A 20,339-nucleotide genomic window follows, 5' to 3' on the forward strand; every position below is an offset into this window, starting at 1 on the left:
GATGAAGGAGTAAGTATATATTCGCCTGATGAAGGAGTAAGTATATACTCTGAAACATGTTCCTCATAATAAAGAAGTTGACATCCATAAATTCCCCTTCCTTATATGAAAGTATGCTTAAATAGAGACTATATGTAAGTATATATAAGTCTCCTGGTATCATCTCCATCATTAGGGCTGTCCATCTTCAGTGTGTGAGGGAGTGAGTCGTTATAGCTTAGCACCATATCAGCAATTGCAGCTATTTAGCGGAAAGGTTCAGCTTCAGTGGGTTTGCTGTGATGGAATGTTGACATGCTCTCTGCCCATGCACAACTGTGAGGCATACCCCCTGTTTCCCTGGTGTACAGCATAGCATGTGTGTCGTCTGCATTCTGTAGGTCAACTGTTGTGTAATGTTGATCTCAGATACCTCTCCACACACACACACATGCACACGCACACTCACACACACACATCAAAGACACACACCACACAGAGAGACACCACAAACGCATGCACGCACACACACACACACACGTCAAAGACACACACACCACACACGCACACACACACAGTGACAGACACACATTTAAGACACACACACCACATACACAGAGAGACACCACACACACACACACACACACACACACACATGCATGTAATCTTACATCATCTGTGGATACCAACATTGGACCGTGTAATCCAGTCATGTTGACCTATATGTAGCAGTTTTAGAAATTACAATCCTATCGCATATATAGGGACCTCCTAAATTAATTATTATCATTACCACGACTAGCAACTTACAACTTAGCTTAACATACAACCCTAATTTGACCACTGTTGTCAATGTCTGTTGAGTGACACAACGAGCAGATCTCATCAGCTGGTTGTTCACAGATAAGGTCACTGACTGCGCCACATGCAAACTTCCCAGTGGTTGACTGAACCACATCCAGGCGGTGAGCAGTGATAGGGTGGTTGTAGACTGTAGCTGCCTGGTGGCCTGGACTTTAGTGTTTGTGAGAGGAGTGACTACTGGTCAGAAGCAGGTGGGTTATAGTTAGTGATCTATCTACTGCAGTGTTGGACTGGTACTCGGTGCTGTATTCCCACCAGCCTCCTGGTTTAAGGATCCAGTTCCACCTGACCAGCTTCTGCTGCAACTGTGGATGTAGACTAACAGTTTCACATCCATGCTGTAACATGTAGGTAGCTTCCTTGTGGGTGTTGTTAGGTGACTGGGGATAGTTTTATGCCACATGTGCACGATCAATTTTGATGATTAATAGATAATATATGTAATGTGTCGCATTATGGAGCAATACCCATTTGATTTTTCCAGTCACAGGACCGTGTAACTAATGATGATAATAAACAAACTCGCAAAATACTTGCAGGCGAGACCGAAGGCAGGTGCAGATGGAAGGGGTGATGTATATGCAATCAGGATGGATGGACAACATTTGGATGGAGTACTTGTAGCTGTGGTATATCTACTCCTTTTGGGGTTGCATGGGGGAATAGGACCAAAGTTTGCCATGCTGAATATTTCTGTGCCGAAGGCCAGGCTTTCAACCTCGTCTGCGAGTTTGTTTGTTATTATTATTAGTTACATGGTCCTGTGCATAGGGGAATTAGTTTAGACATTAAAGTCCTGCAGAACAATTGTTTGGTTCCTATTTTCGACACAAAAGAGATGGTATTATTAAAACATCAACACTTTCTATTCAAATATGTATGAAGCCAGTGGAAATTAAGGTCTTAGAAAGAATGCAAATCTTGTCTTGCAACTATAATGTTGTAACATGAGACTATTAATAGATACTACCCAAACTCTGAATCATGATATGGCATTATAAACGTGTTTTCCTTGCATCACTGTGTAAAGTGTTGATGCATGAACAGTTTCATCTTCTAATCAGGGCTTTACCCTCTTACAAAACTGGGTTCCAAGGGGCTCCCATTGTTCAATTGTAAGGGTTCTTTGCAGGCGGATCAATTTTAAGGGTTCTTTGCAGGCGGATCAATTTTAAGGGTTCTTTGCAGGCAGTCTTAGGGTTCTGTAAAGTAATGAAATGGTGTAGTGTACTGTAAATTTTGATAATTACCATGGGCCTGGGATGAATCAGTGATCACGTGGATGAATGAAATAACAGACACCCTTAATGGCTCTTGTTGCACTGTAGGTACAATGAATATTATTGTGCGCCCCTTGGGACGCAGTATTATTTTTTGCGTCCATTTTCTGCATCTGTGCGCACATTTGTGTGTTGCATAAAACTCTGTCCTAATCATGCTAATATCTTTCTTGAAAAAGGATTTATCTAGAATTCCAAACTATATGTCCTTATCAGGTAGATAAGAATAAAATCGTTATTTATTTCAGAGGTATTTTCACATCAATCTGAAACACTGTGTTCAATGATTGACATACTAGTGTTATAAAACTATGCATTTTAGTGTCTATCTCTTCTTTGGTCCACATGGTCCAATTATCACGGTTATTAGTTACTGAAGTACAAATCACCTCTACAAAAGTTAAGTTATTACTAAAAATAATAACATGAATTGAGAATTATTTAGTTCTTTTTTGGGAATTTTGGCTGATATTTGCTGCGGACTTGGGTCCAAATATCAGCCTATCTCAGCCCCTGGTGTAGACACATCCTAGTCCTGCACCATGACTGTGGAATATATTTATTTAATGAAAAATGAACCAATCTAGATATGTATACAAGAGCAAGTCCAGCCAGCTCTAGCTAGCTCTATGAAATCAGCATCAGGAAAGTTATATGTTTATTTTGAGTTGAGGAGGGTAATGTGTTATATAAGATTTCATAGACTAAATGTTAGTCTAGACACATCCGTGTCTTGTGTTGTGCAGACTTCCAGCCATGAGTGTTGTTGTGACACAGTAGTGTGAGTTGCAGAAACACAGCCTTGGCCTTACAGTCATTGTTACACAGCCGATTTTAGCTCGTTGTTTGATGACAGCCCTCATCACCATTCACTAGCTGCTTTGTGGGGGATATGGCCGCGGGGCAACTTGCCTATCATCATAACATGGAGCATTTCGTTAATGCACTAAAATTCTTTCAGTTTGGACCAAGTATGCAAAAGTGTAGTAGTTAATGGATTTGCAAGTCCTTTTTTTAAGATATTAAGAGCCTGTCGTCAAAGTGACCCAGTCGCCATATATTTTTATAATTTGTGCTGAAATTTTGGCAGTTATGATAAGAAGTAATCCTGAAATGAAAGGAATTAACACTTGCTGTCACAATTTGCAGATGACACATCACTAAGTTTGGATGGAACAGAAAAAGGCCTTTATGCTGTATTGCACACATGGCAGTTTTTTGCTAGATTTTCTGGTTTTCAGGTTAATGCAGAGAAAACTAGACTTATGAATTTGGATTGGTTCAAAAAAGAGATCAAGATGTAAACTATGTAAGGATTGACATCTAGACTTGACTAATACAAAGTTTAAACTATTAGGAATAGACTTTGATGTTGATTTAGATAATATTATTGTGGAGGATACTTATTAAATAAGGTTTGAAATAATTGAGAGAGAAATGATCATGATGATCCTATGGATGGTAAATGTTTTTACTCAAGTAGGAAGAAATATAGTTCTAAAAAGCCTCTTATTGTCAAAACTGAATCATGTTTTTTTCATCAATACCCAATCCTCCAAAAGATGTGACTGATACTTTTCAGGAAAGATATTTTTAGATTTGTATGGGAGGGAAAACCGGATAAAGTGAAAAGAAAAATAATGTCTGAACATCCAAAACATGGCGGAATTAACTTGCCAGTTAGGATGTGATTGTAGCACAAAAACTTTCATGGATCAAAATAATATATGGTAATCAAAAATGGACTGAGTTAGTTTCTTGCTGTATTCCAAATAGAGAGAGATCATGGTTGGCACTTGTCTCCTATGTTGATGTAGTTATTACTGCAAATACTATGAGGCCCGTGAAGATCCGGAGATAGAATAGGTCTTCACCAACCCATGCTTGCCATAGAAGGCGACTATGCTTGTCGTAAGTGACGACTGACGGGATTGGGTGGTCAGGCTCGCTGACTTGGTTGATGCATGTCATCGATCCCAATTGCGTGGATCGATGCTCATGATATTAATCACTGGATTGTCTGGTCCAGACCATTATTTACAGACCACCGTTATATAGCTGGAATATTGCTGAGTGTGGCGTTAAACAACAAACCAACCAACCAAATACCATGAATTTATTTTGGAAGGATGTTTTGGAAGCTTAATGGGCAACATATTTGGCAACAAAGAAAATGGAAACTGGTCAAGCTATTAGAAAATCTATACGGTTTAAAAGCAGGTTGCAAACAGGAAATAGTCCAAACTTTTATGAACATTGGTCAATCAGAGAGGTAACCTTCATTGGGGATTTAGTGGATGACAAAGGTGAAATTTATATATTTGATGCTTTTGTGCATATGTATGGAATTGATACAAAAAAAAATAGAATTATTTATAGAATAACCCACGAGGTACGAGTGATTACGGAAAATATGTCACGAGTGAAATTAATGTTTTAAGTTCCGAGCTTTACCCATATTCATATTAAAGACATGTTTCAAGAAAAAAACAATCAACTGCCGCCGATCAAGAATATGCAGTTGTTAATGCAGTCAAGCAATTTTGTAAGGTAGATGAACATATTGTGTTCAATTCTGTATCTCCATTTTTTAGTGAAACAGATTGGCAAAAACATATTGATGGCAAAAAGATGTACTCAAAGTGAAGATATTGGATGGTTTCGGTTTAAGATTATTCATTACAACTAACAAATATTTATATAAAATTGGATATGTTGATTCTCCTTTGTGTACTTTCTGTACAAATCAACCTGAAACTATAATCCATATGTTATACGGTATGATTGTAAACATGTCAGAAAGATTTGGGAGAAACTGTACATTTGGATGAGAAACATTGTGGAAGGAACAATTGATTTGAACAGAGAAAATGTTTTATCAGAGTTTAACCCATTGAATATTGTGCTTTTAATAACAAAACAAGAAATATCCAGACAATGTGGGAAAAAAAGAATTTCCACATTTTTAACAAATACAGCATGAGATAATTAGTTATTACAATGCTACAAAGGTAATGTCATTTAAAAATTGTAACTATGCGACCTTCTTTAGTGCTGGTCTTCCTTCCACATTTTGTTTAAAAACCAATCTGCAAAACATAGTGACACATATTGAAACTATATAAAGAGCTACACAGAAGTGGACCGGGATTTGAGAAAATATTTTGTTTCGCGTTTTCATGTTAATGATTCAAAAAGAAAAATAAGCGGTCTGTAATTGTTGACATTTTTTATTTATTTATATTTTATAACAGTTACCAACCAGTGTGTGCACTTTGCATAAATCTGCTACGTGGATTTACACTGTGCCCACCAGTATTAATTTGACATTCTGGGAGAAGACATATTGGCCAAATGTAGGTAATGTTCGTGGCTTGTTTGTGTTTTATATACTTAAGATCATGTGATTTTATTTCAGAAATATATTGCCAGAAACGTTAATATACGAGGGGGCAAAGAGTCACTGTTCTTCTGGCAACTTGATCTGACGAGGAACTTGAATGGATTCAAAGTTTAGGTGAGTATTGATTAGGAGCACAATATATACCTCTCAGTGAATCTGGGCACGGGTGGCCCAGTCGTCTTAGGCACAGCGATTCACTGTGCAGAGTTGCGTCCCTTGGGCACGCCAGAAACCTATGGTTGTGGGTTCGAATCCCGGTTCGCCCCGATTATGTTTCTAGGTTTGTCAGCACCATACCCGTGCTTGTGGGTTTCACCGAAGTGGTAAACGTCTAAGACCTGCTTTGCTTCCGGCTTTCCCCCCACATTAAGCTGACACGCCGTGATATAACTGGAATACTCTTAAAAGCGGCGTTAAACCCAACACACTCACTCACTCTCAGTGAATCTCTTTTAAGAATATTATTGCCATACCAAAAAGTCATTACTGTCTATACTTTCTGGTTTTGAGCATTTGTTGGCAGAGAAATACATATTTAGGACACCTTCCCTACGTGATGGTGGGAATATGTCATAACAGTATTGTTTCCTGTCCATTGTGCATTAACTCCTTTAACTATGAACCGGGCGATCAGCTAAATTGTGCTAAATATCAAGTGAACAGGTACATTTTTTAAAGAGGAAAGCCTTGCGCAAAGGTGAACCACAACTTCACTGTATCTCATCTTAAGAATAATGTAGACACCTATCACGCTTCATGAAAAGTTATTTAAACACTTTTTCAGAGAAAATACAGTCAAAATACTGGTTTAGAGTAAAAAACAGTTCTGTTTTAAAAGGTTACCATATTTGAAATGTTTTGAACCATTGAAATAACCTTTGTTGTTGCTCTACATTTCCAGCCTTGTCCCGAAGGTGATCAATGGCAGTATTGCGGGCATTGTAGGTGTGACATGTGTGTTCCCCATCGACCTCGTCAAGACTCGGCTGCAGAACCAGCAACCTGGGCCTAATGGGGAGCTGCTCTACAAAAACCTGTAAGTGAAGCTTGTCAGCCCATTGATGGAGCCTGAACATGTAGCCTCCACCACTGATGGAGCCTGAACATGTAGTCTTCACCATTGATGGAGGCTGAACATGTAGTCTCCACCATTGATGGAGCCTGAACATGTAGCCTCCACCATTGATGGAGCCTGGACATGTAGTCTCCACCATTGATGGAGCCTGAACATGTAGCCTCCACCATTGATGGAGCCTGGACATGTAGCCTCCACCATTGATGGAGCCTGAACATGTAGCCTTCACCATTGATGGAGCCTGGACATGTAGCCTTCACCATTGATGGAGCCTGAACATGTAGCCTCCACCATTGATGGAGCCTGAACATGTAGCCTTCACCATTGATGGAGCCTGGACATGTGGCCTCCACCATTGATGGAGCCTGAACATGTGGCCTCCACCATTGATGGAGCCTGGACATGTAGCCTTCACCATTGATGGAGCCTGAACATGTAGCCTCCACCATTGATGGAGCCTGAACATGTAGTCTCCACCATTGATGGAGCCTGAACATGTGGCCTCCACCATTGATGGAGCCTGAACATGTAGCCTCCACCATTGATGGAGCCTGAACATGTGGCCTCCACCATTGATGGAGCCTGAACATGTAGTCTTCACCATTGATGGAGGCTGAACATGTGGCCTCCACCATTGATGGAGCCTGAACATGTGGCCTTCACCATTGATGGAGCCTGAACATGTAGTCTCCACCATTGATGGAGCCTGAACATGTAGCCTTCACCATTGATGGAGCCTGAACATGTAGTCTCCACCATTGATGGAGCCTGAACATGTAGCCTTCACCATTGATGGAGCCTGAACATGTAATCTCCACCATTGATGGAGCCTGAACATGTGGCCTCCACCATTGATGGAGCCTGAACATGTGGCCTTCACCATTGATGGAGCCTGAACATGTAGTCTCCACCATTGATGGAGCCTGAACATGTAGCCTTCACCATTGATGGAGCCTGAACATGTAGTCTCCACCATTGATGGAGCCTGAACATGTGGCCTTCACCATTGATGGAGCCTGAACATGTAGCCTCCACCATTGATGGAGCCTGACCATGTGGCCTCCACCATTGATGGAGCCTGAACATATAGTCTCCACCATTGATGGAGCCTGAACATGTGGCCTCCACCATTGATGGAGCCTGAACATGTAGCCTTCACCATTGATGGAGCCTGGACATGTAGTCTCCACCATTGATGGAGCCTGAACATGTGGCCTCCACCATTGATGGAGCCTGGACATGTGGCCTTCACCATTGATGGAGCCTGGACATGTAGCCTTCACCATTGATGGAGCCTGAACATGTAGTCTCCACCATTGATGGAGCCTGAACATGTAGTCTCCACCATTGATGGAGCCTGAACATGTAGCCTCCACCATTGATGGAGCCTGAACATGTGGCCTCCACCATTGATGGAGCCTGAATATGTAGTCTCCACCGTTGATGGAGCCTGAACATGTGGCCTTCACCATTGATGGAGCCTGAACATGTAGTCTCCACCATTGATGGAGCCTGAACATGTAGCCTCCACCATTGATGGAGCCTGAACATGTAGCCTCCACCATTGATGGAGCCTGAACATGTGGCCTCCACCATTGATGGAGCCTGGACATGTGGCCTCCACCGTTGATGGAGCCTGAACATGTGGCCTCCACCATTGATGGAGCCTGAACATGTGGCCTCCACCGTTGATGGAGCCTGAACATGTAGTCTTCACCATTGATGGAGCCTGAACATGTGGCCTCCACCGTTGATGGAGCCTGAACATGTGGCCTCCACCATTGATGGAGCCTGAACATGTAGCCTTCACCATTGATGGAGCCTGAACATGTAGCCTCCACCATTGATGGAGCCTGAACATGTAGTCTCCACCATTGATGGAGCCTGAACATTTGGCCTTCACCATTGATGGAGCCTGAACATGTAGTCTCCACCATTGATGGAGCCTGAACATGTAGCCTTCACCATTGATGGAGCCTAAACATGTAGTCTCCACCATTGATGGAGCCTGAACATGTGGCCTTCACCATTGATGGAGCCTGAACATGTAGTCTCCACCATTGATGGAGCCTGAACATGTGGCCTTCACCATTGATGGAGCCTGAACATGTAGCCTCCACCATTGATGGAGCCTGAACATGTGGCCTTCACCATTGATGGAGCCTGAACATATAGTCTCCACCATTGATGGAGCCTGAACATGTGGCCTCCACCATTGATGGAGCCTGAACATGTAGCCTTCACCATTGATGGAGCCTGGACATGTAGTCTCCACCATTGATGGAGCCTGAACATGTGGCCTCCACCATTGATGGAGCCTGGACATGTGGCCTTCACCATTGATGGAGCCTGGACATGTAGCCTTCACCATTGATGGAGCCTGAACATGTAGTCTCCACCATTGATGGAGCCTGAACATGTAGTCTCCACCATTGATGGAGCCTGAACATGTAGCCTCCACCATTGATGGAGCCTGAACATGTGGCCTCCACCATTGATGGAGCCTGAATATGTAGTCTCCACCGTTGATGGAGCCTGAACATGTGGCCTTCACCATTGATGGAGCCTGAACATGTAGCCTCCACCATTGATGGAGCCTGAACATGTGGCCTCCACCATTGATGGAGCCTGAACATGTGGCCTCCACCATTGATGGAGCCTGGACATGTGGCCTCCACCGTTGATGGAGCCTGAACATGTGGCCTCCACCATTGATGGAGCCTGAACATGTGGCCTCCACCGTTGATGGAGCCTGAACATGTAGTCTTCACCATTGATGGAGCCTGAACATGTGGCCTCCACCATTGATGGAGCCTGAACATGTGGCCTCCACCGTTGATGGAGCCTGAACATGTGGCCTCCACCATTGATGGAGCCTGAACATGTAGTATCCACTATTGATGGAGCCTGAACATGTAGCCTCCACCATTGATGGAGCCTGAACATGTAGTATCCACTATTGATGGAGCCTGAACATGTGGCCTCCACCATTGATGGAGCCTGAACATGTAGTATCCACTATTGATGGAGCCTGAACATGTGGCCTCCACCATTGATGGAGCCTGAACATGTAGTCTCCACTATTGATGGAGCCTGAACATGTAGCCTCCACTATTGATGGATCCAGGACATGTAGCCTCCACCATTGATGGATCCAGGACATGTGGCCTTCACCATTGATGGAGCCTGGATTTGTAGCCTCCACCATTGATGGAGCCTGAACATGTAGCCTCCACCATTGATTGAGCCTGGATTTGTAGCCTCCACCATTGATGGAGCCTGGATATGTAGCCTCCACCATTGACGGAGCCTGAACATGTAGCCTCCACCATTGATGAAGCCTGGATATCTAGCCTCCACCATCGATGGAGGCTTGAAGCAAGTCATCGATCCCAATTGCGTGGAACGATGCTCATGATATCAATCACTGGATTGTCTGGTCCAGACTCGATTATTTACAGACCACCGTCATATAGCTGGAATATTGCTGAGTGCAACAAACCAACCGACCAATATGTAGCCTCTGCCATTGATGGAGGCGGAACATTGAGCCTCCACCATTGATGGAGGCTGAACATTGAGCCTCCACCATTGATGGAGGCTGAACATTGAGCCTCCACCATTGATGGAGGCTGAACATTGAGCCTCTGCCATTGATGGAGGCTGAACATTGAGCCTATGACTACTTGTGTTGTACAGTGATGTAATGCATGTAATGCAATTTATCAAAAGCAACTGATAAAAATATTAATATAACAATATTTTTAATTTTGTAAATATATTCATAAAGGAAAATAAACTATTTAATTAAGTCAGCCAGTCCACAAAAGAACCACTTCTGCAGTGCCTCTTGAAATATGTTTCCGTGCCTACATTAACTTGGTTGACAGGGACACACACCTGTGTCCAGCTGTTACCTCCCACTGCATCTGTGAATGGACATGTTTGATGGACATGTTTGATGCATGGCAGCATGTGGCAGTCAGCATTCAAGCATGTCCAAGTGATAGGCCATGTTATTGTCATAACAATAGAAATCTCATCAGACTGACTGATGTATTGCAATTATTTGCTAGCATTTAGAAATAGCTGTACTTTCTGCTGTGGAAATGTTAACAGTTATTGTTCTTCAATGAACCTGAACTAATTAATATTAGAGCATTTGACAATATTGGTTTGTTGACATATGTTTAAAAGAACATAATAAATAACCAGTTAATCAGTGAAAATGAAGATTGTTAAGGTTACAAGACTGGGTACAGATGTGTGGTTTTATTGTAATATATATTTTAATTAATATATATTGCAGGCATTTAAACAGGTATTGGTGGAACAACAATAATGTTTTTAAAAACATGAAAGCTGTCAATTCATTTGCAAAAACAAAACAAGACTATTTGATGACAAACATGATGATTATTAATAAACTATCACGACAGAATAAATAATCTTCATGGTTTTTTAATAAGTTCATGTAAAGCGTTTTCAAAGTCTCTTTCCAGCAGATGTTTTTTCTATAATTTTTCAAACTTTATCCTTTAATTAACACAAAACCAAGTAGGACTCATATATTCCTGTTTACCATGGTAACAGTGTCATGTGTTTTTCCAGTGTTGACTGTGGGTCGAAGACGTTTCGCAATGAGGGATTCTTTGGAATGTACAGGGGTGAGTATTTCCTGTAACTACAGGTCCTCTGGTGTTTTGCTCACTCACTCGATTATTTTGCTCACTCTGTGACTGTATCATAGCAACAGTTTTTATAACATATATTCACTATTCATCAGGACATGGCCAACTATTTCCACTAAAGGCTGGAAACATTCTGTTATGATTATGTGATTCTTGGCAGGGTTTTATATGATTCTTGTCAGGGTTTTAGATGATTCTTGTCTGGGTTTTAGAGGATTCTTGTCAAAGTTTTAGATGATTCTTGTCCTGGTTTTAGATGATTCTTGTCCTGGTTTTAGATGATTCTTGTCAGGGTTTTAGATGATTCTTGTCTGGGTTTTAGATGATTCTTGTCTGGGTTTTAGATGATCCCTGACAGGGTTTAAGGTAACGATACAGAAGAATGTCCCATCAAAAGTTGATGAAATGATGAAAATGTCCTATTGACAAGTTCCTTCAGCAAAATCCCTGCTTGTCAAAGATAAACCGCAGTGAAGAGGTTGCTGTGTGGGGAAGTAACTGTAATACCCTGGATTTTAGCAATATTCCAGCAATATCACGGCGGGGGACACCAGAAATGGGCTTCACACATTGTACCCATGTCAGGATTCGAACCCGGATCTTCGGCGTGACGAGCGAATGCTTTAACCACTAGGCTACCCGACCGCCACGTTTGTTGTATAGAGACTCTGTGTTTCAGGCTCGGGAGTGAACCTGCTGCTTATCACCCCAGAGAAGGCCATCAAGCTTGTCGGCAATGACTTCTTCCGACACAACCTGCGCACAGATAAGTGAGTATGGCATGCTAGCAACTAGTTGTCATGGAAACAAGTGCTAGAATCACAAATTAGTAAAACAGAGTTGAAATTTTAGGGAAAATGAAATATCTTGCAACAATTATCCTTGCAATGCTAGTGTGTTTAAATATGGTACTGAGGCAGTTAGTGTAGTGAGGGACAGTAGGAATGTAATGACTCATTGTGTTATCTTGAAATACTGATAGAATATGTTGATACAATGAAGAATGAAGCGTGGTTTATTTCGCGATGAAACATTGTCCTGTCATGTCGTTATTTCTGGAGATTCGAACTTGCGCTCGCAAAATGACGTTATAAATTGGACAACATTATTTTTGAGAGGGAAGTGTCTAATGAGTTGTTCCCCATAGATGTAACTGGGCAACATAGAAAAACGCAATGGCCGAACGATCGCTTCCAAAAGTTGGAGAGATATGACAATTGGTATTAGGACACAAGGTACAGATAATTGTCGTGAAAATTGTGATAATATGGAGGAAAGACCAAATTTACCCGTACCGGGTACCGTATTTCACGTAATAAGCGCTCCGCTCTAATAAGAGTCCCCTATTTCTAGTTTTGAGAACGCCTGGGGTGCTTATTACGTCGAATATGGTATTACTAGAACTATATAAGTGGGTATTACCACTGTTATTATGTCTTATTATCATGGCTTCTCATATAATATTATCTCATAAGGATGAAAACATGAACACAAGAAGCTGATGACATAATTATTTGGGATAATATGATCCGTAATTCCCCCTTTCTCTCCAATGACATCCATGCTGTTTTTTGTAGAGGGACACTTCCTCTCAGTCGGGAGCTGCTGGCGGGAGGAGGGGCGGGGATGTGTCAGATCATCGTCACAACGCCCATGGAGCTGCTCAAGATACAGCTGCAGGATGCAGGCCGTTCTGGTGAGTATGTAGTCTGTTGATGTGTTGTTTTAGTTCCAGCCTAAGACTAAGTGAGTCGAACGTTAATTTTGACAGTGTGTCAGCTTGAAGTGATACATACATTAGGCATTACCTTGTTACAACATGAGCACTGTTATGGAGCTGGCTGACCTAGAAGCATAATTAGCGCGATGTGTGATTTGAACCCACAATCGTAGGTTCCAGCCTAGTGACTAAGCAAGTCTAACGTCAACTTTGACAGTATTTCCTGTGTGTCAGCTTGATGCTGGAGGAAGTGATGCAGGCCTTACTCATTTACCTCGTCACAACATGAGCACTGTTATGATGCTGGCTGACCTAGAAGCAATCTGTGATTCGAACCCACGATCATAGGTTTATGGTCTAACGGACACGACATACTTGATGTATCTAAGATGGTGACATTGAGCAGAGGTGTCTTCAGAAGAACGAGTCATCCGCACGTAACTCTGCATATTGTTGACTATTCCAGCCAAAGTGGATCTGAGTGCCAATGGTGCTGTAGCGGGCAAGCCAGTCGCTGCTCCCCGTCTCTCCGCAACGAAGATTGCCCTGGACCTGCTCCGACAACGAGGCATCATCGGCCTGTATCAAGGATGTGGAGCCACGGCTCTCCGAGATGTCACCTTCTCTGCCATCTACTTCCCCCTGTTTGCCCATCTCAATGCACTGGTAAGACTGTCACACTGTGCTGGCTGCTGCTGCTGCTGACAGACTTCTGTGTGTGTTTTGTTGTGGGTGCTGGAAGTTGTGATGTATGGAGAAGTCTGGGAGTGCTGACTGTGATGGCTTCTACTAGTCAGACTTCTGTGTGTGTTTTGTTGTGGGTGCTGGAGAAGTCTGGCAGAGCTTAATGGTGCTGACTGTGATGGCTTCTAATAGAAATATCATGATGATTAACTAAAAAACATAGCTGCATTTGTGCTTATACTTATAAAGTTAAAACAAGCCATTCCTTCCCATAAGGAATATTACTTACAGTAATGACAAAATGAGCTTTTTAAGAAATGTCCATTTTGCTTGTGATAAACATCGTCATTGAGTTTTGATGACATGATTACTATCCAGGTAAGCTTTGGCAGTCAGGTGACTATGTTCCGGCTATATTAAGCAGCTTGTGAAGTGTGTCTTTCATTACCAGTACGAACTGGAAGAAAAAGAACCGTTCCAGCGTTTTTGACCAAGTTCACTGCTAAACTGCCGATTCTTTCCCAGATTGTAACCATGTGTTCAAAACTCAGCGATGATTGCAGCTGTGATTGTGTTGTGCAGGGCAAGCGTCGGGAGGGTAGCGGCGAGGCGGTGTTCTACGTGTCCTTTCTCTCAGGCTGTGCTGCTGGCTGTGTGGCCTCGCTGTCCGTCAACCCTTTCGATGGTGAGTGAGTGAGTGAAGAAATGGGAAAAACCACAGTCACCATTATTACAGCTACAGCGAACCTCATCAGCCTGGATATGCTGCGTTCTGGACGATTAGTTTAGGGAATGTGTATATGATGCAATAACATTACATTTAGTTTGTTTATGGTTAACGCCACACTTAGAAAATATTCCAGCTATATGATGGCAGCCCTTAAATAATCAAGTCTGGAGCAGACAATCCAGTCATTGACATCATGAGCGTTGATCTAAACATTTGAGATATGATGACATCCATCATCCAAGTCAGCCAGTCTCACAACTCAATTCCATTAGTTGTCGCTTACGACAAGCATGGGATGCTGAAGACCAATTTTAACCTGAAATCTTCACAGGAATGGTGATCTACTATGTACCCATGATTCAGTAATCTGAATAATTTCAATAAGAACAGTACCATCCAGATTGACAGGTTTCAGTGTATGACAGGAATATTCAGGATGGCCTGTAAATCAACTTGTGGTTGGTAACACGATCAATGAACCATACAGTCATGTCATAAAATATGATATGTTAATACAGCTCAGCTGATAGGTAATTAGACACAATGTTGAAGTACAGCTAGTCTACGACTGTATGATACACAAGCTTTATTGTGATGCTGGCTGTCTGCTTCTAGTTGTGAAGACGAGGCTACAGACATTACACAAAGGCAAGGGGGAGCAGTCATACTCTGGGATCATCGATTGTTTCAGGTGAGTTGTTTGGATTAACTCTATTGTCAATACGTACATGGTTACTCGTATTGCTAGTTCATGTGTTACGCTGAGGTCACTCACTGAGAGTACCGTATATGACCATAGATAAGCCGATCTCATAGTTTAGCCGAGGTATTAACTTGGTATTTGGAATCTGTATCAAAATGTGTATGTGCAGTACATAAGCTGGACCGCCAACCTAAAACTACGACTCGTCATGATCTGTCATCGGAAATAGGATATCAACAAATCTGTATTGAATTACACAAGTTAATCCTGTCATTACAGTGTAACGGTTACCCTATCGGTAAAAAAACAATAAAGCATTGTGTGAAACTGAGGAGGGTCCTGTGTTTACTTAGGTCTTCATTGTATTTGAATGCAGGAACCCCTTAAATCTTTAACTTTTGACATAACAGTTAGAACAAGAACTCCTTAAAGTTTAAAATGTGTGACCAACCATGAGATAAGGGGACCTTATGGTTGAAAAATCACATTTTGGCTTTTTATCATATTTTAAAACTACAGCATCTTCGGAACACAAAAAAACCCAAACAATTCACAAGCTTCAAATCAGATTTATTTCAGAGATTCATGACATCACACATATTGATCTTCATCTTAGTAAGCTAACGTCATAGCACAAGAGTATCCTAGCACCCATAAGGTCCCAATTCTCCTGGCAGGCCACATATAATGATTTTTTTTCACTCTGTCTTCTATCCATGGTCAGAGAAATGTAGTCCACATATAGAAGATGTTTAGTTTGATGACTAAGGAGGATGAAGTATTGCCTGGTTATTGGACAAGTTATATTCTGATGGTTCAGATCTTTTCTGGTTTCCTGTGGCATTTCTGAGCTCTCTTATCAGTCTTGACTATCTTCATGCTGAGATTGGGGGGCACGGGTAGCCCGGTCGTCTAAGGTGCCACAATTCGCTATGCAGATTTGCATCCCTTGGGCACACCAGAAACCTATGATCGCGATATACCCTGATTATATTTCTAGGTTTGTCAGCACCATACCCCTGCTCATGGTTTTCACCGAAATGGTAAACGTCTGAGACCTGCATCACTTCGGGCTTTCGTCCCACATTAAGCTGACACGCTGTGATATAACTGGAATACTGTTCAAACTGGTGTTAAACACAACTCACTCACTCACCATGGGATAGGAACAAGCACCCTCTTCTTTGATATGAAGAACCTTCACTTAATATTATTTCGTACAGATAGTAGCGCCCTTGCCATTAATGCTTGATGGACATCCTACTCTGTTGTGATCATCAGGCAGGTGAAACTATGTTTTTTGAGATCACATATTTGTTTGGTTGTTATTTATTACAGTTTTATCCCCAGCCACGAAGTGGAAGGGGAATGTAGGAATGGGTGCTGTCCGTCTGTCCTTCCGTCCGTCACATTTTGTTTCCGGAGCAGATCTTGAAAACCGTACCATATTTTTTCACCAAACTTGGCACATAGATAGGTCTAGTGGTGAACTGCTGCCTTTTGATAGTTAGGGATGTAAAAAAAATAGAATTTGTTCACAGCAGACATGTCATATTGGCGGGGGATATGAGTATTTCATGCTTGTTTCACTTAATTATAGAGTTTATTTTATTCAAAACAAAACATGTAAAACAATACTAATTTCAATTGCATGCTTTGGGCAGAACAATTACCTGCTTATTGCGTGAAATGAGCAAGCTGGTTGCCCATTGCATGCATTGAGCAGATAATTGTTTTGCACATTGCATAAATTTGGCAAGCTATATTGCCCATTGCATGCAATATGCAGTTGCACAGATTGGGTGCAACATTTACATTACTCAAGACTACACTATCTCATGACATGTATCTTGACTTCAGGAAAGTGATGACGAATGAGGGACCCAAGGCTTTCTTCAAGGGAGCTGCATGCCGTATTTTGGTGATTGCGCCTCTGTTTGGGATTGCACAGACCGTTTACTATCTTGGTGTGGCAGAGTTCCTGATGGGGTTAAAGAAGTCTTGAGATCAATGGCTTTGTTGTGTGAGGTTGATATAGTGTACATGTGTAGATGTCTGCTCTGGCACTACGCCCTCATAGATCAGAGTGCCTGCCATGGAGGAACTATTCTTAATGAAACTTGGCCAGATTATTTTACTTGGGGATGGATCAAGAAGAAGCAGGTCAGATAATTTACGCAAGATGAGCCAGATGCCATATCAGAAAGGAATGATAGTTGGTGAATGATTGACATGTAGTGCTGCAATTTGACCTTGAAAGTGCTGTTGACCTTGACATTTGTGGTCAAGACATGCTGTCTCACTACAGTGTCACATGACAGCTTTAATTTTATTAGTGCTGTATTTAATATAATATGTACAACGATATATAGTTCTAGTGGCACTTTACCAACAGTTAGTATTGGGATTTTACAAGATTTAACAAAGATTATTTGTTTTGGAAAAGCGATGTAAAAATCTGCAATATTCTTAGTATTTATTTCCAAACACAGACTTACGCAATCATTGATCACAGCTTTTTGTGAAGAATATTGTTACATTATAACTGTTAATACGTGCAATGTATGGGAACATTGTCATATGTGTTGTTTTCAAAACACAAGTTTATGATCCAACTGGTACCTCTGAAGATATTCTCAGAATGTTTAAAGAGGACACTTGCTAATTACACCACCACATTCATTTTGTTTTGTTACTAATAAAGGGCTACTTTGTTTTGTAATTATGTTCAAATATGAGATGCAAATAGTTTTATTTAAGTGTGCTTGTATATAGTACTCCCATACCATGTGTGTCTGATAATGTTTGTCAGGCGGAATGTGTGTGCGAGTCAGACCACAGGTGTGTTAGGCTGAACATGAGTGTCAGTCAGACCATGTGTGTCAGTCAGACCGTGTGTCAGTCAGACCATGTGTGTCTGTAAGACCATGTGTGTCAGTAAGACCATGTGTGTCAGTCAGACCATGTGTGTCAGTCAGACCATGTGTGTCAGTCAGACCGTGTGTCAGACCATGTGTGTCAGTCAGGCCATGTGTGTCAGTGAGACCGTGTGTCAGTCAGACCATGTGTGTCTGTAAGACCATGTGTGTCAGTCAGACCATGTGTGTCTGTAAGACCATGTGTGTCAGTCAGACCATGTGTGTCTGTAAGACCATGTGTGTCAGTAAGACCGTGTGTGTCAGTCAGACTTTGTGTGTCAGTAAGACTGTGTGAGCTTCCTGGCTAACAGACCATAACATTTGTTTCAACAACTCCTTGTGTAAACTGCATGAACTTATACCCCGTTCACATGCACAACATTTACACGCGTAAGTAATGTGTAACTATACATATGTGTGTTTATGTAAATTTACAATGCGTTCACATGAAAAGCAACTTAGGTGTGTAAATTTAGTATGTAAATGGTGTAAGGCACACATATTCAGTAGTCTGTTCACGACTTTCAACACAAAACAGGTTGTTTTCCAATCAAAGTTGAATGAGAAGAAAGTCACTTCACCGAAAAATTTCGCGTGAAGCAACATGTGTTTGCTTTTATTTGTACACAAAGTTTTGACTCCTTGAAACCAAAAGAACACACTGTCAGCTCAACTCTGTATATACGCATAAAAGTTGGCAACTGTTGACAATTTGTTTAGTGTTGGCAAAAGAACAGATTTTAATTAGATCTTCCTCATATGTTGACATAAACGCTTACATTGCAACATATACACACAGTGCAAATTTACATTTACATTTGAACCTGCTCCAGACAAATTTGCTCCTGGTGTAAATATACACACATGAGTAAACGTGTTCACATGACAAGTATATTCACATATGTATTTCGACACACGTATGCACATATACACACATGTACACACATATGTATAGAGGGGGCACGGGTGGCCCAGTCGTGTAAGGCGCAGCGATTCGCTGTGCAGATTTGCGTCCCCTGGGCACGCCAGAATCTATGATTGCGGGTTCGAATCCCAGTTCGCCCCATTTTATGTTTCTAGGTTTGTCAGCACCATACCCGTGCTCGTGGGTTTCACTGAAGTGGTAAACATCTGAGACCTGCATCACTTCAGGCTTTCCTCCCACATTAAGCTGACACTCCGCAATATAACTGGAATACCGTTAAAAGCGGCGTTAAAACCAACTCACTCACATGTGTATAGAGGCGCATATGAACGGGGTTTAAGTCTGTTATTGCTAGTTTCCTGCTGGATGTTCGCATGAGTTAATAAATTGTGACATATTTTATGGTTGATTTTTAACTGATTTTAGCAACTGTTACATTTTAACATTGATAGTATTTCTACAGGGAATACTGCATAGGATGGACATGGAGGCCAAATCGGTTCTTCCACAACAAATATCAATCAACAATGGCAAAATAAGTACTGTGTATAAGTCAGCCGACTCATGTGCTGAAACCTCCACCGGCATTGAAACAATCAAAGCTGTACTTAGGTCCTGTGTGCTGTACGTGCAAGGCAAGCAACTCGTCCCTTGTCCCTCACTCACCCAACTGGCTAGGGCACCATTCCACAAAACCAACTTTGTAGCACTAGGATTGTTGTTTGGAACGGACCCAGGACAAGTGGCTTGTGCTGCTGGTAGCCCACTATTTGCAACTTCACCCACTCCCTCACCGTTTAGACGGTGTGCCCGATCTCGGTCCACACATTCCAGATATTCTCAGACTCATCCCTACAGTAGCAGTATGTCTATAGGAGGAGGAATCTCTTCTGTAAATACTGGTATTTCTTGAAAGTTGATTTTTGTAAGAAATATTGTTGGCTCTGTTGCCCTATAACGGCAGGGAAGCATCATCACATCGCAGTGTTGTCATTCTACTTTTAGACAAAACAACTCTATGTTTTTACATTGAGGTAGCATAAGGCCAGACTTTTTTTAGGGATGGTTTACAGATATTTGGGCCAAAAGTTCTTGTAGGTAGATCTAGGTTGGATATATAAATGCAAATCTAAATATAAGTTTTAAGAGCCTAGTGTTTAAACTTCTCGCTCGTCCAAACCGAAGACCCATGGTCGAGTTCAAAGTGTGGAGCCCATTTCTGCTGTCCATCTCCGTGATACCGTTGGATTGATGTGGCGTAAAATCATTCTCACTCACTCTGAAATAAAAACCCAACTGCTTTTAAATTTTTATATTTAAATTTTTGAGAGTCGTTAGATTCATTATCTATGTTTTGAAAAAAAGTC

At 41.6% G+C, this 20,339-nt stretch overlaps 1 protein-coding gene across 4 annotated transcripts in view; it reads left to right on the plus strand.

The window, feature by feature from the left end:
- Positions 1-18,131, plus strand: part of LOC139473664 (mitochondrial glutamate carrier 1-like) — a 35,438-nt gene extending 17,307 nt beyond the window's left edge. For 2 of the 4 annotated variants that reach the window (XM_071256357.1, XM_071256359.1), the window contains exons 2-10: positions 5,542-5,640; positions 6,428-6,562; positions 11,213-11,268; positions 11,972-12,062; positions 12,870-12,988; positions 13,479-13,678; positions 14,279-14,381; positions 15,042-15,117; positions 16,990-18,131. In XM_071256357.1, the coding sequence (XP_071112458.1) occupies positions 5,624-5,640; positions 6,428-6,562; positions 11,213-11,268; positions 11,972-12,062; positions 12,870-12,988; positions 13,479-13,678; positions 14,279-14,381; positions 15,042-15,117; positions 16,990-17,134 (942 nt within the window). In that variant the 5' untranslated portion in view covers positions 5,542-5,623 and the 3' untranslated portion in view covers positions 17,135-18,131. The other 2 variants (XM_071256356.1, XM_071256358.1) reach the window with 2 other exon arrangements.
- The last annotated feature ends 2,208 nt before the right edge of the window (positions 18,132-20,339 follow it).

Source organism: Haliotis cracherodii, unplaced genomic scaffold, assembly GCF_022045235.1.
Source record: "Haliotis cracherodii isolate W230 unplaced genomic scaffold, xgHalCrac1.p SCAF_3, whole genome shotgun sequence".
Taxonomy (NCBI): Eukaryota; Metazoa; Mollusca; class Gastropoda; order Lepetellida; family Haliotidae; genus Haliotis; species Haliotis cracherodii.